Genomic DNA, 17,426 nt, shown 5'->3' with positions numbered 1-17,426 from the left:
AATATGAATAAAGCAAAACTTTCCTTCACAGGTACATGGCCAAACCATGTTAAAAAGTACAAAAAAGTAAAAAAAGTAAAAAGTATCGGATATCAGATCGGTTTGGTCTCTATCATGTCGCTGTCGTGTTAAGTTTTCTACGTAGTCCGATCAGCCTTGCAGAAATTTGGGTCACTTCATATATGGTAATTATTATGCCCTGGAGCAGGCGACCAACCGCTGACCAAAGAGCCTGAGGACTCTGGGTACGAGATTGACGGAAATCAGTTAACAAGATTGTGAAAAATTTCGGCGGAAGAAAAGTCAAGCAGAATTTAATTTTCCGTTTAAGTTTTCTTCGCCGCAATTTTGCTTGCACATTTTGCCTTTTCCTCATCCAGACTATCTCCCCGCTGGATCCCCGAGGAAGAATAGAGGGATACAAAAGGAAAGGGAGACGCGCTTAATGTATCACTGCAAAATTTTCTCTTTTAATTTATTATGGAAAACATGGATTTTAACCGACAGCGATAGCTTACTTTAACAAATGACAGTTTTATCCGTATTTATTACAACAAAAAAGACAGTTTATCCATTAAGGCCAACACATGTATCATGACTTCCGTATCCAATTACGAAATATTTCTGAGAGGTCAGCAACAATCATGGATAAAAAAGTGAAATAAATACTATGAAAACAGAACAAAGATAAATTGTTCAAAATCCAAAGTCAAGCTTAAAGTTAGATTTCACATGAATCAATAACTGAAAACGATTTTACAACCGTTGGCAAATGCCGCAATTTGTACAAGGCAGAGAAAAGAGACCAGTAAACCTGAACGAAAAGCACAACATTTCATAGAAGTTTAAAATCCCAAAAGAACTTTCAATATTTATCCCCGAGGATAAAGATTGTCCATGGTTACAAACAGTGAATGACGTTGCTTTTTGCTGCATGACCGGTGTGAAGTAAAATTCGTTCCCAGGCTCTTCTCAGGACCTTCCTCAAGAAAGTTAGATGGAGAGGACTGGGAACAAGGACGGCGCACCGATGTCTAATTTTTTATCGTCACCTAATTTATTGCTACACAATATTCTGGGTGAAATATATTATTTGAGTACGGTGCGTGTCAAATTAAATCAGTAAAAATAATATTAACTTCATTACGAATGTGTGGACGTTTAAAATGCATAAATAAAATGCGACAAAAAAAGATACCTATGTTAGAATGACTAAAAGTTTTCTCTGTGACCAGATTTGTTGCATATAAATCTTTCTAAAAAATTCACGTACTGTCTAGCCTCCTACGTAGACGTTATTTGGACTCGTCACGCATCCACTCCTCCGGGGAATGAATGCGTGACAAGCACAAAGGACGTCTGCATTGGAGGCTAAATACTGTCACGCAATCTTTAAAACTCTCACGTATTCTTCAATTCTTTTCAAAACGTCAAACTATCAGACACTGGCGAACAAGAACTCTGAATCGTTTCTTTTACTTGATTTTTAAAACAGTCGACTGAGCCCATCATCTTGTCATCAAAACGCCAGACCGGAACAGACCCAGGAAGGCTGTCAAACTTCGTCAAGTTAAACCGGTTTTTCCAGCGGAAAGCTAAATTCAAACCGGTGAGACACCCTGTACTGGTGTGCGTGGCACTTACAACGGTTTGACCATCTCTTCTGTAAAACAAAAGAATCATTTGCATCGTCAATTTTATGACTGGTTAATTGCGTTCGACGTTAGGAGAACGCAAACTAAACTGAACCTCTAGAGGCCTGGGAACGAACATTTAGGAGAGAGAAACTCGATTTTGTGTTTGGGTCAAGTACCGGGTACGGAAATACGTCATAGACTCGTGCAGCAAGGTGCGCGCGCATGTTTTTTTCCCTACGTGCAAAGAAGTGTTCCGTGGAAAGAAGTGTCCCTTTGAAGCCACCGCATTTGTGCTGTGTGTTCTAACCTCTGCTCTATTCGTAAGTTTAATCTCAATTACTTTCGCAAGTTAACTGCAATGTTGTCTGGAGATTTCATAGCTCTAATACAACAAAGCTTGATGAGGAACTTGTTTACTGGAAAGTCCTTTATTCCAGCTACAAAGAAGCCAATATGGCGCGTGAAATCGTCCTGTGGAATTCCATCGATGAGAGAGAGAGAGAGAGAGTTCGCTAGAAAACAAACTAGTTGATTATTTGAGTCCCTTATGCCCTTGGCTTAAAACGAAACGAAAAAAACAATGCTAGCCTGGCTGCCTTCTCAAGGTCAAATAGGGCTAACCTCGATACCCATAACAAACATTCGAACGCACTCAATAATCCTTGATTACTCCTATGTTAACCTTTTATCCTGTCAGTCGCACCCAAGCAAACAAACGAACAGTACTCTGACGAGGTACAATTCGATACCTTTCATCAGTAAGCACAAAAGTTGGAACAACCTTGTTCAGCATCATAAAAAGCACCACAGAAAAGTAATGCTCAGTAGCTTTCATTTGAATGGTCATGTTTACAATTTCATCCACAGACTCAAAAGGTAGAACCACCTTGTACAGCATAATAAACAGCAGCAGCTTTCATTGAATGGTCACACTAGAGGATTTCATCCACACACCCGATTTTGGCAGTACAACATAATGAACTCTTCCAGAGGAAAGAACTGCTCAGTAGCTTTTACTTGAATGGTCGCAATTTAGGATTGCATCTACAGACTCAGAGAAGACCACACCAACTGATTCAAGGTAACAACTCTAAGAATCAAAGTGTCAATCGAATCCAAATAAACGCGCGTGTTGGGATGACACAGATACAATGGAGAAACATATGCGTTCACACCACAAAACGCTAACTAGCAAACTTGTGTTGACAAGGCGTGTGTGAACTTTCCGAAAACAGTTGGCAAAACATGCTAACAAACTGCTAAAGGTTCACCGTGCAACTGGAAACACGAATTTACCAACAATTGTTGGCCGTGTAAAAGCTCGTTTACCCCTTTAAGCCACAACAGTGGTCAGCATGAAACCTCTCCTTGTAATATCAATGCTTATTCAACCCCTGAGGTCATGAGAATTTAGGATACGATCATCCAAGGTAAATTTTTTTGAATTTTAATACTTCTCTTAAGTACCGTTTTATAAGAAAAGTATAAGGACAAGATAGGAGAATTTGTTCTTTGATATTACGGGTTAAAGGGTTAAACTTCGACTTACCATCATATGCTCTTAACAAAGCTTCCAGGACGAATATAAACTGCCCCTAGTGAAATAAAAAAAGAAGGAAAATGCATGAATTGTTTTAAGGGGATGATGAGAGCATAAAATGGAGACTGTCACGTTTGCGTGACGTTCGCGTTAAGCGTGACGCGTAACTTTTCACAGCGTTTTACTTACCGGAGTTTGTATCAATGAGCAGCGCTGGTCTCTCATTCGTCGAACAATTTCGAGTGGAAAAATCGGTTCTGCGCCCTCGATCATGTTAAATGCTGTTTCCATGAAAATTAAGACACCTGTGCGACCAACGCCAGCACTAAAACAGAAAAAAAGAACAACGGAAAGACGATTTCAGTGACATTCAAAGAAGCTTCGTTTCATCTTGAAGAAAAATAGAATTGAAGCACTCGGCTTCATGTGAATATTGTAAAGGTGGATTTCCACTGTCGCGTAAATTTTACGTGTGTACAGACGTAGATTTAGCTGGCTTTACGTACGGAAATAAGATAAGAAGCGATGTATGAGCCGCGTGCGTAAACGTAAAAAGTTGAACAGCGCTCTATTTTTTTTTTAAGCGCACGCGGCTCATACATCGCTTCTTATCTTTGTCTGTACGCACGTAAAATTTACGCGACAATGGAAATCCACCTTTAGTTTTGCCTGGGTAACATTTGTCAGACTACTCAGAGAATTTTCAATGTTGTGTTGCCGAACTTGAGTTCTCCTAAAACAACAAACAAACAAAACGATGGCGGATGGAGAAGACAATATTACACTAATAAAATAACTAACCGCGCGTATAAAATTAGCGAAACCGTTCGCAAAAAGTGGTGAGCGGTCTTTGCCGAATCTCGACTGCGCGTACACGTCTGTTATTAATTTCCTTTGAGCGGAAAGAAGATACGTCTTCCCGCAGGTTAGTTTGATTACAAGTTCTGAAACAAACGACTTCAGACGTCTTTTGATTCACAAAGTGGTAAAAAAATTGAGTCAAAGCCAAGCTAGTTTTCATTGTTGCATGATGTATGCGTATGTTTATGAACCTCGCGTTCCGTTATAGAATAAACATCAGCAATTCGAGTGTTTTAGACATAATTTCCAAGAATATATTAGTAACAGTTTTCTTCTCGGACGAATAATTCATAAGTCAAACAAAACAAGGCCAGGGATTTATTCGAAGAGAAGTTAATGGGCAAAACAATATTTCAGAATGAAGGAAATTTAGCTCGCGTCAGCCATGATGTAATACCGTCATCAGCATGGCAGCCAAACTAAACGCTTTGCAAACTGTGTAAAAAATGTGGCACACCTTTCTTGAATAGAGTTTAGCGCTACAAAAAGTGTTATTTTTAATTGATGAAACTAGAAATCACAACATGCCGTTCCAAAAAAAGAATTTTTAAAATAAGCGTACAGTAAAAACCCACGTATAAGAACCTAGTGATCTAAGAACCTACAGGCTGAAATTGGACATTTTAATACCCATATATATAAGAACCTATTTAGCCTGGCAAAGAAAAATAGGTTCTTATACAAAAAAAAACCACTCTTATTGTAAGGCCAAAATACTGGATTTTGTTAGAAATTGTGAAATTTCTGAGAAATATACCATGAAAATTATTTGTTTAATACAGTATGTAGTACAATGAAGAAACTTCAAAATTGAAAATCTTTTAAATGCAGAGTATAGAATATGTAGTACTGCATAAAATTATACTGGTGTAGTCTTGGGACTTGAATCTGTAAAGTGCCCTGACTTTCCTACAAATAAGAACCTACGAAGAACCTAATCAGCCTGACTTCGGAAAAACTACCCCAAAATATAAGAACCCATTCAGCCTGAACCCAAAAATTCTAGGATCTTATGCGTGGGTTTTTACTGTATTTTATTTCTCAGTGTTCCTCTGCTCACAGCATGAAGCCACAGCATGTAGCGTAAAGCGCAAAAAAATATATTTAATTTGACGTGTTTGTCAGTTTTGTGGAGACCGAATTTTCAATCGAAATTTGCCAAATATTCCCTGGAATCTAACCCAACGTATGTCTCATTCAGTTGGTTTCCTCACCGATCCTCAATTTTCACAAAGGTATGTAAACTGTAATTTACTCGGCTCATTGTAGATTGACAGGATAAAAAAGGTTGCCATATAGTCAAATTCAAACAACCTGGAAAGATCATGATTTATATTGGTTATCAAATGATTAACAAAATGCGGCAGTCCGATTTATTTAACAGTTACTAGCATGATTACAGACCGAATCGGACGACAAAACATAACCAAAAACAATAGGCCTTATCACGGTTTTCGACGCCATTTTGACGGGTAGACAAACAGGCTTGAAATAACAGTATTGGTATGGAAATCCAATGTCAAATAATTTTCATAAAACATCGCTTCTGAAAAATTCATGAATTAGAAACTTTTGGGACTAGGAAAAGGATTTTAAGAACAAAATTGGAGGGATGTAGCTGTGACAGAAAGCGTCCAGTCGTGTTTTGAACTTTCCATACATTTGTCTGTATAGCGAAACAGCCGTGAACTGCTGTTTTGAACTTTCCATACATTTGTCTGTATAGCGAACCAGCCGTGAACTGCTACTAAGAATAGTTCGCGGGAAAAAATACAGGGAAATGTATGGAAAGTTCAAAACACGACTGGACGCTTTCTGTCACAGCTACATCCCTCCAATTTTTTCCTTAAAATCGTCTTCCTAGTGCCGAACGTTTCCAATTCATGAATTTTTCAGAAGCGATGTTTTATGAAAATTATTTGACATCGGATTTCCATACAAACACTGTTATTTCAAGCCTGTTTGCCTACCCGTCAAAATGGCGTCGAAAACCGTGATAAGGCCTATTTCCGAGAACAAATGGATGTGACAAAAAAAATACAGTCGGGCACGTGGGAGGAAGAATATCCCCATTCTGACAAAGAAAAGCTTGTGAGTGCTGTTGCCATAGATTTGTAATCATAATTGTGATTAGTGGATTTAGTGTCAGAGTTTTTAATGTGATGGGCTTACAGAACTGTCCGATTACAGCTTAGCAGGATAATAGGACATTTTCACTATGGCGTCATTTGACTACAACTACCAGAATCCTTCAGTTTTTTGTTTTCTCATGCTAATTAGTGCTATTTTTGTTTGCTCTCCAATGGGATTACAAAGTTTGAATTTGAAAAGGAAAACGAAATGAAATCTGGTAGTTGTAGTCAAATGACGCCATCATGAAAATGGCCTATTAGTTAACAATAGAGCAGTTTATGAGCTAGTCACATTCAAGGAAATTGAAATGATTATGAATAAAACTAATAACAGTTCCCCCCACCTTCCACTAAGCGACAAAAAACAACAACAATGGCAAAGTGTATTTTGACGTCAGATAAAACCACCTATTGATGTTTACGAATAATATGTTCATTAATTCATGCCAGTATAGGCCTTATCACGGTTTTCGACGCCATTTTGACGAGTAGGCAAACAGGCTTGATATAACAATGTTTGTATGGAAATCCGATGTCAAGTAATTTTCATAAAACATTGCTTCTGAAAAATTCATGAATTGTAAACTTTTGGCATTAGGAAAAGGATTTTAAGAAAAAAATTGGAGCGACGTAGCTGTGCCAGAAAGCGTCCAATCGTGTTTTGAACTTTCCATACATTTCCCTGTATTTTTTTTCCCGCGAACTATTTTTAGTAGCAGTTCACGGCTGGTTCGCTTTACAAACAAATGTATGGAAAGTTTAAAACACGACTGGACGCTTTATGGCACAGCTACATCCCTCCAATTTTTTTTCCTAAAATCCTCTTCCTAGTGCTAAAAGTTTCCAATTCATGAATTTTTCAGAAGCGATGTTTTATGAAAGTAATTTGACATCTGATTTCCATACAAACACTGTTATTTCAAGCGGAAGCCTGTTTGCCTACTCGTCAAAATGGCGTCGAAAACCGTGATAAGGCCTATTCAAGTTAGTTCTTCCCCCGCCTTTCAGTAAGCGAGAGAAAACAAAAGAAAAAAAGAAAAAAAATCAACAACAACGGCAGAAGTAAATTTTACATCAAATAAAACCACCTATTGATGTTTACGAATAATGTGTTCATTAATTCGTGCTAGTATTGAAGTTAGTTCTCATTAGATCTTTCCCCCTTTCAGTAAGCAAGAAAAAACAAAAGAAAAAAAAACCAACAACAACGGCGGAAGTAAATTTTACATCAGATAAAACCACCTATTGATGTTTACGAATAATGTGTTCATTAATTCGTGCTAGTATTGAAGTTAGTTCTCATTAGATCTTCCCCCCTTTCAGTAAGCAAGAAAAAACAAAAGAAAAAAAAAACCAACAACAACGGCGGAAGTAAATTTTATATCAGATAAAATCACCTATTAACGAATAATGTGTTCATTAATTCGCGCTAGTATTCAAGATTTGTGGCCATTGTAATTTGCGTTAATCGTTTTTTTCTTTTTGTCCACCATATTTTATTCTCTTAAACACCTTTTTACAATACGTTGCAGGAAAATATTAACATGGAACTTTAGCAACGACGACAGCAACGTCAACGGAAACTTCACTTGAAAATATAACTTTATTTTATTTGTGCTACTTTGCGATTATTTCAACTCATTCAACTTTTACAGAAACGGCGAACTACCCAGGAATCAAAATTGGTAGGGGTGGCTTTCAAGTTAGAAAGAGAATGAAAAAATTCGCCGTCGTGTGCTCACGTTCTACACAAAACCTTGAATTTGGTCATTTCACGTTGTTCTTTGCAGAGGACGGTATAGGAATTGACAAAAATTTAAAACGCACACGCAGAGCGATTGTTTTCCATCATTAAACCTATTGTTTTGCGGCGTCGTCGTTGCTTAAGTTCCTAATTATGCACAGAAATCTGCACGAATATTCCAGAGTTCATTTTCGCTCCTACGTGCCCCACATCACAAAGTTCAGTTGCTTTTCGGGCAATACATCTTTGAAACTACAAAAGTACATTCCCTACTGTAATCACGCTTTTGGCACTCCTTAATGCATCTTATTCGCATATTCCGCCTGCCATTTTTCGATAATATCTTTTTCTCTTCACTTATCTTCCCAAACAAATAGCCGCAATTTTTTATAATGAGTTCTATAAATCATTGTTCATTATATATTTATATTATCACTAGCGGACTATTGCGAATGTCAGATGACGATTCAAAGCCACTCAAGGGGATTTTAACGAATCTTAATGAAACATATTCAACTAATCGAAAGGGAGTTTACAGCAGCTGCTTCTGAGGGAAACTTGAAGCTGTATAAATTCCCTTCTGCGTATGCAATTCTATCCTTTGCCACTGTTTTCACAGATGCCTGATAAAAACAGCAACGCAAAGAGTTAAAAAAAAGAAGGTACCACGTTAAAGTGAGACAATGAACCACAGTTTCAAAGGGAACTTCTCAGCTACTCATGAAAAAATTGCCATCATTAACAGCGTTCTCAATATTCCACTGATGCTCATATCTGTTGCTGGAAACGCTTTGGTGTTAGCCGCCATCTTGAGATATCCTTCCATTCGCTCGACGTCAATGATTATGCTTTGCAGTCTCGCTGTTTCAGACCTGCTCGTTGGAATCTTAGCCCAGCCACTGTTTATTGCTGATGAACTCACAAGCTTGAGAAGTGAAGACCCTATGTTACACCACATTACAGCAATGGCGGGGTTTTTCGTCTGTGGCGTCTCTCTTGGTACAATGACCCTCATCAGCGTGGACCGATTCATGGCTTTGCACTACCATTTGAGATATTCCATTTTAGTAACGGAAACACGCGCCATGTGTGCCTTGGGAGCAATTTGGTTGTTTATCTTTCTGTGGTTAGCAATCTATCTTTGGAATAAACTGTTCTACCATTTAACAGCTGGTATTTTCACTGCCGTTTGTCTTATAATCTCTACTTATTCGTACATCAGAATTTATCGAATTGTTCTTCAGCATCAGCAACAGATTCACGTTCAACAACAGGCTATGGAACATTCAAACATTGCAAATAACAGACACATGATGCGAGTGAAGAAAAGTGCCATGAACACCTTCGTATTTTATATTTTTATGATCATATGTTACTTTCGAAACGTTGTTATCATGACTTTATTTGGAACAGCTCAACAGGGCTGGAGAGAAGAGTGGAATTTTGCCACGACTATAGTATTTCTGAATTCGTCAATTAACCCAGTACTATATTTTTGGCGTTTGCGCGAACTTCGCACGGCGATTGTAAGGATTTCGAAGCGGTTCCTGTTTAAACAAACAGAGGAAAATACTACAACCATGTTCTCGATGGGTTAAAGACATTTAAATTACAGGCGATGCTATTTAAAAGATGCGCCAAAACAACACAGCAAGCTCTCCATTTTGGGGAGGTGAATTTCACGGCGTGGCATTTAGCATAGCCTCTGCATGGAACAAACTTTGACTTGCTTTATAGAACAACATTTTTCTAAATTCTACTTTATCTATGTAACGTCTGTCACCACCAGATATGCCAATAACTGATCAAATTAACTCACTTTTGAACGCGAATATTTCAAGCGATAATGGGGTAAATTGAGTGGATGGTAGCTCTTTCGCGCATACGGTGACCTATCTTTTTTTTACTACATTTCTTGAAATAATAAACAGTTGTGAACAATCACAGAACGTTGAAAAAATTTTCACCACAAGTTTTATTTCGCTGGAATCACCATAATGAGGGTGGCCTGACGAAACCAAATATTTGATAATAGAAACTAGAAACAGGTAAGGGAAACGTTTTAATTATTTTTCAGCACAGCGTGCAAATGTGGGCTCTGTAACTAAATCCACATACTACTGCGAGATCAAATGCTTAACAAAACGTCGAGCTGAGAATTCAATTGAAGGACAAATACACGCGACCTTGAGTTAATTTCCTACAGGTAGAACTGATTGAAAAATCGACCTTCACGAAACTGACAAAGAAGGCAAATAAATAAATACTACTTCTTATACTTACGTTTGATAATGTGAACGTTTAAAAACTGACAAATAAAATACGGACATTTTAAAACTGTTTCCTCCGGAACGGGATGCGATCATTGTTATTATTATTATTATTATTATTATTATTATTATTATTATTATTATTATTATTATTATTATTATTATTATTATTATTATTATTATTATTTATTTATTTATTTTTTTAATTATACACGTTTGCCCCAAAGCTCAAAGAGATCCAGATATCCTAGGGGGCGACCATAAGGTTCACCAATTTGAAAATAATAATTTAGCTCTTCACTGTATGCCCGTCCACAAACGGCGACTTTCAACACTACGCGCAAAGACGTAACCGGTGAGAGCAGGCGCCTTTCCCGGAAGAAGAACAATGATTATGCTGAATGATTATGCTCAAAGAGATCCAGATATCCTAGGGGGCGACCATAAGGTCCACCAATTTGAAAATAATAATTTAGCTCTTCACTGTATGCCCGTCCACAAACGACGACTTTCAACACTACGCGCAAAGACGTAACCGGTGAGAGCAGGCGCCTTTCCCGGAGGAAGAAAAATGATTATGCTGAAGAAGCATCTGCTCTCACAGCTAACAAATAATGTCATCTAATTCTTATGAGGATTCTTATTCGAGGGGGGTGAATAGCTCTACGGATCGGCGGATTTGGTAAATATTTTAGCCCGGATTCTGGATTCAGAGCGAAATTTTAACGGATCTGCGGATCTATGATCACAGTGGATCGCGGTTTTATACAGTTTTGGGGCCCGGTTTTTAGATTTGGTTGTTAAGAAGTTCAAGTTTGCTCTTTTTTCTCGTATCTGCAAGATTTTGTTTCGATACAGTTATTGGTTACATAAATATTTCGTTGATAGTCATCCTCAACGCTAAAACACAATAGCACGCAAGGCAACTCCAACAACTGAAGTCGCTTTGTATCTCGCGTATCATCTAACGCGGCAAACAATTTTCGGATTCGGATTTAGTTGATTTTTTGAGCGGATCGACGGATTCAGCCATTAATTTTAGCGGATCGGCGGATTTACATACCCCTATTCACCCCCCCTCTTATTCTGATTTGCTATGTCTTTTCCATCTAGTGTATCTTTCGAGGAAGCCCAAGGCTTATAAGCTTTTAACTTCTATTGGGCTACCTCGCTTCTCTCCTCATATTTTTTCTTGCAATTAGTTTTAATGTATCTTTATGTAATATTTGTGTGGCAAATAAATAAAAAAAAATAAAAAAATCATTCGATACATTTCTTCTTCCTTTTCATTGGCCAATAGCAAGCCACATGACCTGCAAATAACTGTTTACAAATAATGGTCTGCTCCTGCGTAATACTGTCCAACTGTGTTTTGCTACAAATAATAATTCGCTCGTGCGTAATTGAAACCACGCTCTTGTGCGAAAATGGCAGATCGCTTCCCTGAGCTGTCAGATAGTGATTTCCCGAAAATAATTATGAAAAACAAACTCGGTGATCGAATGACAAAACAATTGTTGAACTCGGTCATCGCAAAATATCGCAATTTGTCAGTGTCTCGCAGATCAATTAATATGGATCTGCTCTTGCCACTGACAAAACACGATATTTTGCTCAACCTCGTCCAATAATTGTTAATTATTCGAATCCTTGTCTGCAGATCAACTACCCAATCAGAATCCAAGGACAGCTTCCGGAAAAATCCACTCAAGACTCCACGTGCTAAATTTGTGTTGGTTTACTGGAAACTCTGCAGGATCTGTGATTGGCTAGTTGGTGTCCACGAAAGTACGTGAATTAATTTAAAGCGGTGAAATTTTACAGAGCAAATAAAAATTAAAAAGAGTTTATAGCAGCTGCTTCGAGAGAAACTTAAATCTGTGTCATGAAGTTCGATCTGCAGACGGCTTGCCAGCCCTTGCCGCTGGTTTTATGTCTTTTAGAAACAGCGGGGTAAACAGTATTCAATAGACAGTAAAAAACGCTAAATGATACAATGAACTACACCAACAAAGGCAAGATCGTGTCGTTCACCCATGAAACAATCATCATCGTAAATTGCGCCTCCAATGTTCCACTGATGCTCATTTCTGTGATTGGAAACGCTTTGGTTTTGGCCGCCATCTTGAGATATCCTTCCATTCGCTCGACGTCAATGATTATGCTTTGCAGTCTCGCTGTTTCAGACCTGCTCGTTGGAATCTTAGCCCAGCCACTGTTTATTGCTGATGAACTCACAAGCTTGAGAAGTGAAGACCCTATGTTACACCACATTACAGCAATGGCGGGGTTTTTCGTCTGTGGCGTCTCTCTTGGTACAATGACCCTCATCAGCGTGGACCGATTCATGGCTTTGCACTACCATTTGAGATATTCCATTTTAGTAACGGAAACACGCGCCATGTGTGCCTTGGGAGCAATTTGGTTGTTTATCTTTCTGTGGTTAGCAATCTATCTTTGGAATAAACTGTTCTACCATTTAACAGCTGGTATTTTCACTGCCGTTTGTCTTATAATCTCTACTTATTCGTACATCAGAATTTATCGAATTGTTCTTCAGCATCAGCAACAGATTCACGTTCAACAACAGGCTATGGAACATTCAAACATTGCAAATAACAGACACATGATGCGAGTGAAGAAAAGTGCCATGAACACCTTCGTATTTTATATTTTTATGATCATATGTTACTTTCGAAACGTTGTTATCATGACTTTATTTGGAACAGCTCAACAGGGCTGGAGAGAAGAGTGGAATTTTGCCACGACTATAGTATTTCTGAATTCGTCAATTAACCCAGTACTATATTTTTGGCGTTTGCGCGAACTTCGCACGGCGATTGTAAGGATTTCGAAGCGGTTCCTGTTTAAACAAACAGAGGAAAATACTACAACCATGTTCTCGATGGGTTAAAGACATTTAAATTACAGGCGATGCTATTTAAAAGATGCGCCAAAACAACACAGCAAGCTCTCCATTTTGGGGAGGTGAATTTCACGGCGTGGCATTTAGCATAGCCTCTGCATGGAACAAACTTTGACTTGCTTTATAGAACAACATTTTTCTAAATTCTACTTTATCTATGTAACGTCTGTCACCACCAGATATGCCAATAACTGATCAAATTAACTCACTTTTGAACGCGAATATTTCAAGCGATAATGGGGTAAATTGAGTGGATGGTAGCTCTTTCGCGCATACGGTGACCTATCTTTTTTTTACTACATTTCTTGAAATAATAAACAGTTGTGAACAATCACAGAACGTTGAAAAAATTTTCACCACAAGTTTTATTTCGCTGGAATCACCATAATGAGGGTGGCCTGACGAAACCAAATATTTGATAATAGAAACTAGAAACAGGTAAGGGAAACGTTTTAATTATTTTTCAGCACAGCGTGCAAATGTGGGCTCTGTAACTAAATCCACATACTACTGCGAGATCAAATGCTTAACAAAACGTCGAGCTGAGAATTCAATTGAAGGACAAATACACGCGACCTTGAGTTAATTTCCTACAGGTAGAACTGATTGAAAAATCGACCTTCACGAAACTGACAAAGAAGGCAAATAAATAAATACTACTTCTTATACTTACGTTTGATAATGTGAACGTTTAAAAACTGACAAATAAAATACGGACATTTTAAAACTGTTTCCTCCGGAACGGGATGCGATCATTGTTATTATTATTATTATTATTATTATTATTATTATTATTATTATTATTATTATTATTATTATTATTATTATTATTATTATTATTTATTTATTTATTTTTTTAATTATACACGTTTGCCCCAAAGCTCAAAGAGATCCAGATATCCTAGGGGGCGACCATAAGGTTCACCAATTTGAAAATAATAATTTAGCTCTTCACTGTATGCCCGTCCACAAACGGCGACTTTCAACACTACGCGCAAAGACGTAACCGGTGAGAGCAGGCGCCTTTCCCGGAAGAAGAACAATGATTATGCTGAATGATTATGCTCAAAGAGATCCAGATATCCTAGGGGGCGACCATAAGGTCCACCAATTTGAAAATAATAATTTAGCTCTTCACTGTATGCCCGTCCACAAACGACGACTTTCAACACTACGCGCAAAGACGTAACCGGTGAGAGCAGGCGCCTTTCCCGGAGGAAGAAAAATGATTATGCTGAAGAAGCATCTGCTCTCACAGCTAACAAATAATGTCATCTAATTCTTATGAGGATTCTTATTCGAGGGGGGTGAATAGCTCTACGGATCGGCGGATTTGGTAAATATTTTAGCCCGGATTCTGGATTCAGAGCGAAATTTTAACGGATCTGCGGATCTATGATCACAGCGGATCGCGGTTTTATACAGTTTTGGGGCCCGGTTTTTAGATTTGGTTGTTAAGAAGTTCAAGTTTGCTCTTTTTTCTCGTATCTGCAAGATTTTGTTTCGATACAGTTATTGGTTACATAAATATTTCGTTGATAGTCATCCTCAACGCTAAAACACAATAGCACGCAAGGCAACTCCAACAACTGAAGTCGCTTTGTATCTCGCGTATCATCTAACGCGGCAAACAATTTTCGGATTCGGATTTAGTTGATTTTTTGAGCGGATCGACGGATTCAGCCATTAATTTTAGCGGATCGGCGGATTTACATACCCCTATTCACCCCCCCTCTTATTCTGATTTGCTATGTCTTTTCCATCTAGTGTATCTTTCGAGGAAGCCCAAGGCTTATAAGCTTTTAACTTCTATTGGGCTACCTCGCTTCTCTCCTCATATTTTTTCTTGCAATTAGTTTTAATGTATCTTTATGTAATATTTGTGTGGCAAATAAATAAAAAAAAATAAAAAAATCATTCGATACATTTCTTCTTCCTTTTCATTGGCCAATAGCAAGCCACATGACCTGCAAATAACTGTTTACAAATAATGGTCTGCTCCTGCGTAATACTGTCCAACTGTGTTTTGCTACAAATAATAATTCGCTCGTGCGTAATTGAAACCACGCTCTTGTGCGAAAATGGCAGATCGCTTCCCTGAGCTGTCAGATAGTGATTTCCCGAAAATAATTATGAAAAACAAACTCGGTGATCGAATGACAAAACAATTGTTGAACTCGGTCATCGCAAAATATCGCAATTTGTCAGTGTCTCGCAGATCAATTAATATGGATCTGCTCTTGCCACTGACAAAACACGATATTTTGCTCAACCTCGTCCAATAATTGTTAATTATTCGAATCCTTGTCTGCAGATCAACTACCCAATCAGAATCCAAGGACAGCTTCCGGAAAAATCCACTCAAGACTCCACGTGCTAAATTTGTGTTGGTTTACTGGAAACTCTGCAGGATCTGTGATTGGCTAGTTGGTGTCCACGAAAGTACGTGAATTAATTTAAAGCGGTGAAATTTTACAGAGCAAATAAAAATTAAAAAGAGTTTATAGCAGCTGCTTCGAGAGAAACTTAAATCTGTGTCATGAAGTTCGATCTGCAGACGGCTTGCCAGCCCTTGCCGCTGGTTTTATGTCTTTTAGAAACAGCGGGGTAAACAGTATTCAATAGACAGTAAAAAACGCTAAATGATACAATGAACTACACCAACAAAGGCAAGATCGTGTCGTTCACCCATGAAACAATCATCATCGTAAATTGCGCCTCCAATGTTCCACTGATGCTCATTTCTGTGATTGGAAACGCTTTGGTTTTGGCCGCCATCTTGAGATATCCTTCCATTCGCTCGACGTCAATGATTATGCTTTGCAGTCTCGCTGTTTCAGACCTGCTCGTTGGAATCTTAGCCCAGCCACTGTTTATTGCTGATGAACTCACAAGCTTGAGAAGTGAAGACCCTATGTTACACCACATTACAGCAATGGCGGGGTTTTTCGTCTGTGGCGTCTCTCTTGGTACAATGACCCTCATCAGCGTGGACCGATTCATGGCTTTGCACTACCATTTGAGATATTCCATTTTAGTAACGGAAACACGCGCCATGTGTGCCTTGGGAGCAATTTGGTTGTTTATCTTTCTGTGGTTAGCAATCTATCTTTGGAATAAACTGTTCTACCATTTAACAGCTGGTATTTTCACTGCCGTTTGTCTTATAATCTCTACTTATTCGTACATCAGAATTTATCGAATTGTTCTTCAGCATCAGCAACAGATTCACGTTCAACAACAGGCTATGGAACATTCAAACATTGCAAATAACAGACACATGATGCGAGTGAAGAAAAGTGCCATGAACACCTTCGTATTTTATATTTTTATGATCATATGTTACTTTCGAAACGTTGTTATCATGACTTTATTTGGAACAGCTCAACAGGGCTGGAGAGAAGAGTGGAATTTTGCCACGACTATAGTATTTCTGAATTCGTCAATTAACCCAGTACTATATTTTTGGCGTTTGCGCGAACTTCGCACGGCGATTGTAAGGATTTCGAAGCGGTTCCTGTTTAAACAAACAGAGGAAAATACTACAACCATGTTCTCGATGGGTTAAAGACATTTAAATTACAGGCGATGCTATTTAAAAGATGCGCCAAAACAACACAGCAAGCTCTCCATTTTGGGGAGGTGAATTTCACGGCGTGGCATTTAGCATAGCCTCTGCATGGAACAAACTTTGACTTGCTTTATAGAACAACATTTTTCTAAATTCTACTTTATCTATGTAACGTCTGTCACCACCAGATATGCCAATAACTGATCAAATTAACTCACTTTTGAACGCGAATATTTCAAGCGATAATGGGGTAAATTGAGTGGATGGTAGCTCTTTCGCGCATACGGTGACCTATCTTTTTTTTACTACATTTCTTGAAATAATAAACAGTTGTGAACAATCACAGAACGTTGAAAAAATTTTCACCACAAGTTTTATTTCGCTGGAATCACCATAATGAGGGTGGCCTGACGAAACCAAATATTTGATAATAGAAACTAGAAACAGGTAAGGGAAACGTTTTAATTATTTTTCAGCACAGCGTGCAAATGTGGGCTCTGTAACTAAATCCACATACTACTGCGAGATCAAATGCTTAACAAAACGTCGAGCTGAGAATTCAATTGAAGGACAAATACACGCGACCTTGAGTTAATTTCCTACAGGTAGAACTGATTGAAAAATCGACCTTCACGAAACTGACAAAGAAGGCAAATAAATAAATACTACTTCTTATACTTACGTTTGATAATGTGAACGTTTAAAAACTGACAAATAAAATACGGACATTTTAAAACTGTTTCCT

At 38.1% G+C, this 17,426-nt stretch overlaps 4 protein-coding genes across 4 annotated transcripts in view; 3 read left to right on the top strand and 1 right to left on the bottom strand.

Annotated features, from left to right (window-relative positions):
* Positions 1-442: 442 nt before the first annotated feature.
* The window catches only part of LOC146474151 (tyrosine-protein phosphatase non-receptor type 4-like), a 55,165-nt gene continuing 38,181 nt past the window's right edge, over positions 443-17,426 (bottom strand). The window contains exons 32-34 of the mRNA XM_085117446.1: positions 3,367-3,502; positions 3,187-3,232; positions 443-1,663 (exon numbers count right to left, since the gene is read on the bottom strand). Of these exons, the coding sequence (XP_084973572.1) occupies positions 1,641-1,663; positions 3,187-3,232; positions 3,367-3,502 (205 nt within the window). The 3' untranslated portion in view covers positions 443-1,640. The remainder of the gene's footprint in view (positions 1,664-3,186; positions 3,233-3,366; positions 3,503-17,426) is intronic.
* LOC146474156 (melanocyte-stimulating hormone receptor-like) lies at positions 4,949-10,248 on the top strand. The gene has a single exon (XM_085117422.1). It carries the CDS (start codon positions 8,598-8,600, stop codon positions 9,510-9,512), a length of 915 nt encoding a protein of 304 aa, XP_084973548.1. The 5' UTR covers positions 4,949-8,597; the 3' UTR covers positions 9,513-10,248.
* Positions 10,991-13,774, top strand: LOC146474155 (melanocyte-stimulating hormone receptor-like). The gene has a single exon (XM_085117420.1). It carries the CDS (start codon positions 12,181-12,183, stop codon positions 13,096-13,098), a length of 918 nt encoding a protein of 305 aa, XP_084973546.1. The 5' UTR covers positions 10,991-12,180; the 3' UTR covers positions 13,099-13,774.
* On the top strand, positions 14,556-17,378 carry LOC146474154 (melanocyte-stimulating hormone receptor-like). The gene has a single exon (XM_085117421.1). The coding sequence runs from the start codon at positions 15,761-15,763 to the stop codon at positions 16,676-16,678; it is 918 nt and encodes a 305-aa protein (XP_084973547.1). The 5' UTR covers positions 14,556-15,760; the 3' UTR covers positions 16,679-17,378.

This window comes from Pavona decussata, unplaced genomic scaffold (genome assembly GCF_977016875.1).
Source record: "Pavona decussata unplaced genomic scaffold, jaPavDecu1.1 SCAFFOLD_91, whole genome shotgun sequence".
NCBI lineage: Eukaryota > Metazoa > Cnidaria > Anthozoa > Scleractinia > Agariciidae > Pavona > Pavona decussata.
This window is presented reverse-complemented; position numbering and strand designations above follow the sequence as displayed.